At 48.3% G+C, this 3,984-nt stretch overlaps 1 protein-coding gene across 16 annotated transcripts in view; it reads left to right on the top strand.

Moving 5' to 3' along the window:
* Positions 1-238: 238 nt before the first annotated feature.
* The window catches only part of Dock7 (dedicator of cytokinesis 7), a 205,216-nt gene continuing 201,470 nt past the window's right edge, over positions 239-3,984 (top strand). For 14 of the 16 annotated variants that reach the window (XR_011368959.1, XR_011368960.1, XR_011368961.1 and 11 more), the window contains exon 1: positions 239-389. Coding sequence is in view for 6 of the 16 variants with exons in the window: in XM_070008950.1 (XP_069865051.1) it covers positions 352-389 (38 nt within the window). In the remaining 10 variants the exon portion in view is untranslated. The remainder of the gene's footprint in view (positions 390-3,984) is intronic. The other 2 variants (XR_011368968.1, XM_070008955.1) reach the window with 2 other exon arrangements.

Consider the following 3,984-nt stretch of genomic DNA (forward strand, 5'->3'; position numbering starts at 1 on the left):
TGGAGTTACGGGGACCCCCGTAACCCCCTATTCTTCCTCGAGGTTCCCGCCGGCCGCTGCCGGTCGCCGGCTCCCGGCTCCCGCGGGGAGCGCCGCGCGGAGGGGAGGGGGAGCAGAGGGGCGGGCACGGAGCGGCCGTTTCTCCGTGCGCGCCTCTCAGGAGCTTTACGGCAGGACTCGTTCCCGGCGCCGGCCGCCGGCCCCAGCCTCGCGGGTCCGGAGCGAGGACAGGCGGAGGCCGTGAGGGAGGGAGCGCGAGCCGAGGCCCCGGCGAGCGGAGGCACGCGCCCGCCGGTCCGCACCCAGCCCCGCGTCGCCTACGCTTTCGCCTCCACCACAGCCGGAGCAGCCATGGCCGAGCGCCGCGCCTTCGCCCAGAAGATCAGCAGGTACCTCTCTCGCCGTGGGCCCGAGGAGGCACGGGGAGCCCGGGCGGCCGGGCCTGGGAGGCGGGTGGGTGTGGCGGCGCCGGCGCCGCGGGGTTCTGAGGAGGTGGAGGGCGGCGGGCTGCGCGGGCGCCGCCGAGGCCTCGCGCCGCCGGGCGGCCGACCCCGGCCTTCGCGCGGGGCCGCGGCCCGGGGCGCCGGGAGGGGCCAGGACGGCACGGGCCGGGACGACGCGCCGCTTCTGCGGGCCGCGGCTGGGCCTGGAGTTCGGCCGAGGCCCGAGGCTGGGCGGGCGGGCGGGCGGGGGAAGCTCGTCGTCCGACCGCTGGCGCTTCCCAAATTCTTTGTGTCCGCACCCCGGGGCGGCGGCGGCGGGGAGGGCTTGCCCCCTCCCTGCTGCCCGCCCACCGCTCCCCTCCGGCTCGCCCCCCACGCGCAGGGTGCACCCCAACAAAAGGAGCGGCGGGTGGGGGGTCGGGCGAAGAGGCCCCCTGTTCTTCCTCCCTTCCCCCCACCCCGCTTGCTCCGGAGTGGCTTTGCACCCCAGGCTTCACGCTGAGGCTAAAATGCAAAGTTGTGGGTTGTAGCTCCCCCCCCCCCCCGACCCCAGTCTGGTCTGGTTTTTGTGTGTGAATTTAAACGTGCGCCTCCCTTCCCTCCCCCGGGTCTCTGCGTGTTGCTCCTCGGGAAGGTGGTTGCAGGGCAGCGGGCTTTCTTTCTACCTTGGCCTCGTTCTCGCGCTCAGGTCTTGTCCCGGGAACCTTCAATTGAAAAGGCGATCCGGGTTGAGATTTCTCAGTTTACCTGCCTGTAGCAGGTTGGTTGGACCCCACATGCACGCGCGCGCGCGCACACACACACACACACACGGATTCTAGTATTTGTAGAATTTCTTTATGGAATGAACTTACGTATTAGGCACTTGACATTTTTGGCTTTGATAAAACTATTTCTGTGAATTAATGGCATTCCAAGAATAGAAACATTCAAGTGGAGTACCCTCTTTTGGGTCGGTTGGGTTTGTTTCCGAGGCTCTGAATCTTCAGTTTGCTGACATATCTTAGAGGTTTTTGGATCTACCAAAAAAGACCTGTCTTAACTACTAGACCTCGATATTGCTAACTCCCCCCCTTTTTTTTTGAGGGACATGTTTTTCATTTAAAACTAACATCTCTTTGATAGTTTTTTTTTTCCTTTCGCGTTTAAAACACTTCTTTTTTCTTGAGGCAAAATAGCAAGTTCTTAACAGCGTGGGCTCTGCTGTTTTCTTTGTTGGGATCTTGGCCAAATTGTTGAAACTCTTTTAACTTTTAGTTAGCTAGAAAGTAGAGATAGTACCTAGTTTATAGGATTATTTTGAGCATTAGAAGGCCTCATTTGTACAAAGTGCTTAGCATAGTACAAATGTTCATTTGTACTAAGTAGGATAACTTACACGGGGTATAGGAACTTACTGGTTTGATTTTTGAAAAAGAACCTAGTTTTATTTCTGAAGGTAATGTCATTAAGCAAAGATGTATTAATACATTTTGATATTTTTTAATACAATCCAAATTTTTGCATATTAGAAAGTAAGATATAAAATACTAACAAGGCTTATTTCTATTAATGGACTTTTTGTCAGACAGGACAGGACTAGCCACAAGAAAAAGTACAATTAACAGCCCAAAATACAAATAAGAATAGTCTTGTAAAGTTATTAAATTAAGCCAATGGGAACAAAGAGATGTACTGGTTGGAGACAGGCATGGCAGTGATACTGACATCCAGGTTTGTACCTGGACAGGCAGGTGGATGATGAGAGCAGTTATTAAAGGAGTATGAGAGGAAGGGTTTTGAGAGTGAGAAACTTGTGTGGAAATGACTTAGTTGTGGACAAGTTGATTTTGAGGGCTCATGAATCATGTAACTAGAGAACATCTATTTAAATAGTTATTGGTGCAGGTTTAAGACACAAAAGAGATTGAGCCAAAGATGTAGGTCTGAGAATCATCAGCAAGTAGCTTGTGATGGAAGCCAGTGGAACTGATAAAACCATCCAGGGAAAATGTACAGACTAACTGGGAGGGAAAGCCAATGACATAACTGCACTAGATAATCATCTGCTAATTGTGAATGAAAGATGTTTTCCTTCTTGTAATAAAATATGTTTAAATAATACTTGTTAATAAGTTCTTGTTCTGCTTCTAATTTTTCTAGAGGAGATGTGACACAAATTCTAGGGGTTTGACAGCCTGGTCCTGCCATTGGGCTAGTTCCTTGACTTGACTTCTGCCTCATTTTCCTTATATAAAGTTAGGATAATCATCAGACTTTCCTCTATAAGGTTCTTGTGAGAATTAAGGAAATCAATGCTTCTAAATGCTAAGTATCAATTATTATTATAATATTTATAATATGAATCTTAGAACCATTTCTTGGAAGTGGTAATCCTTTCTGTGATGTGCATACACAAAATTATTGTTCTGTGAAAAGCCTATTACTGTTTTAAACCTTTTGTTCTTCTCTGCCCTTCCTCCTTCTCTCCCTCCTTCCCTCCCTTCATCCTTCCTACCTTCCTTCCTTCCATCCTTCCCCCCTCCCTTCCCTCGTTTTGTCTCCCTCTCTACTTTTCCTTTCCTCCCTTTTCCTTTTCCTCCTTTTCTTCCCTTTCCATCCTTCTTCCCTTTCTTTGTTTTTCTTTAAAGCTTCATGATGGTCCAGAAAACCTTTACTTTAAAAAGAATTACTCTGATCTCTTTTTCTGGCCCAGTTATTTTTTTAGCCCTTTGCATGTGGTACTGTTATTTTTAAGGCTGTGACTTGATAATTTCTTTTTTTTTTGGGTCCGGTCGTGGGGCCTGAACTCTGGGCCTGGGCGCTGTCCCTCAGCTCTTCAGCTCAAGGCTAGTGCTCTACCACTTGAGCCACAGCACCACTTCCGGCTTTTTTCTTTTTGCTTATGTGGTGCTGAGGAATCGAACCCAGGGCCTCATGCATGCAAGGCAAGCGCTCTACCACTGAGCCACCTTCCCAGCCCCTGATTTGATATTTTCTGAAAGCTCTTTTATTCATTTTTGACTGATTATACTGCTTAGCTCAGCTCAACATAGAAAAGCAGAATGGATTTTATCCATATCAAGTAATTGCCTTTCCTCAGTAGTTGCTGCTTTTTGAGAACATGCCCATGCATTTATAGAATATTGGCTGTTTGCAGATTAATGACCTGGGATTCTGATTGAATTATTTTGTCCTATCACTTGATGTAGGAGAATGAACATTTGTCAGCACTTATCTTCATAACTTGAAGAATAACCAGGCACTGGGGTCAAGATTGCACAGATTGAAGTTCTGCCTATACCACATAAGTGTGTATTTCTGAGTAGTTGATCAGATCTCTCAGCCTCTGATTCCTCATCAGAAAGAGATATAAAAGCTTTCATAAAATTGATGTACTGATTAAATGAGTCATACTAATTAAATGTGTCAATACATCTGAAACACTTAGAACTATGCTTAAAACAGGCATTCAAAATAAATCTTGGTTACTGTTATTCTTATTCCTATATGATTTGCTATTATTACTACCAATTTCTATATAGAGTTTGAGGCCTGCAAA

The sequence above is a fragment of the Dipodomys merriami genome, unplaced genomic scaffold (genome assembly GCF_024711535.1).
Source record: "Dipodomys merriami isolate MVZ:Mamm:240054 unplaced genomic scaffold, mDipMer1.0.p SCAF_71, whole genome shotgun sequence".
Classification (NCBI taxonomy): domain Eukaryota; kingdom Metazoa; phylum Chordata; class Mammalia; order Rodentia; family Heteromyidae; genus Dipodomys; species Dipodomys merriami.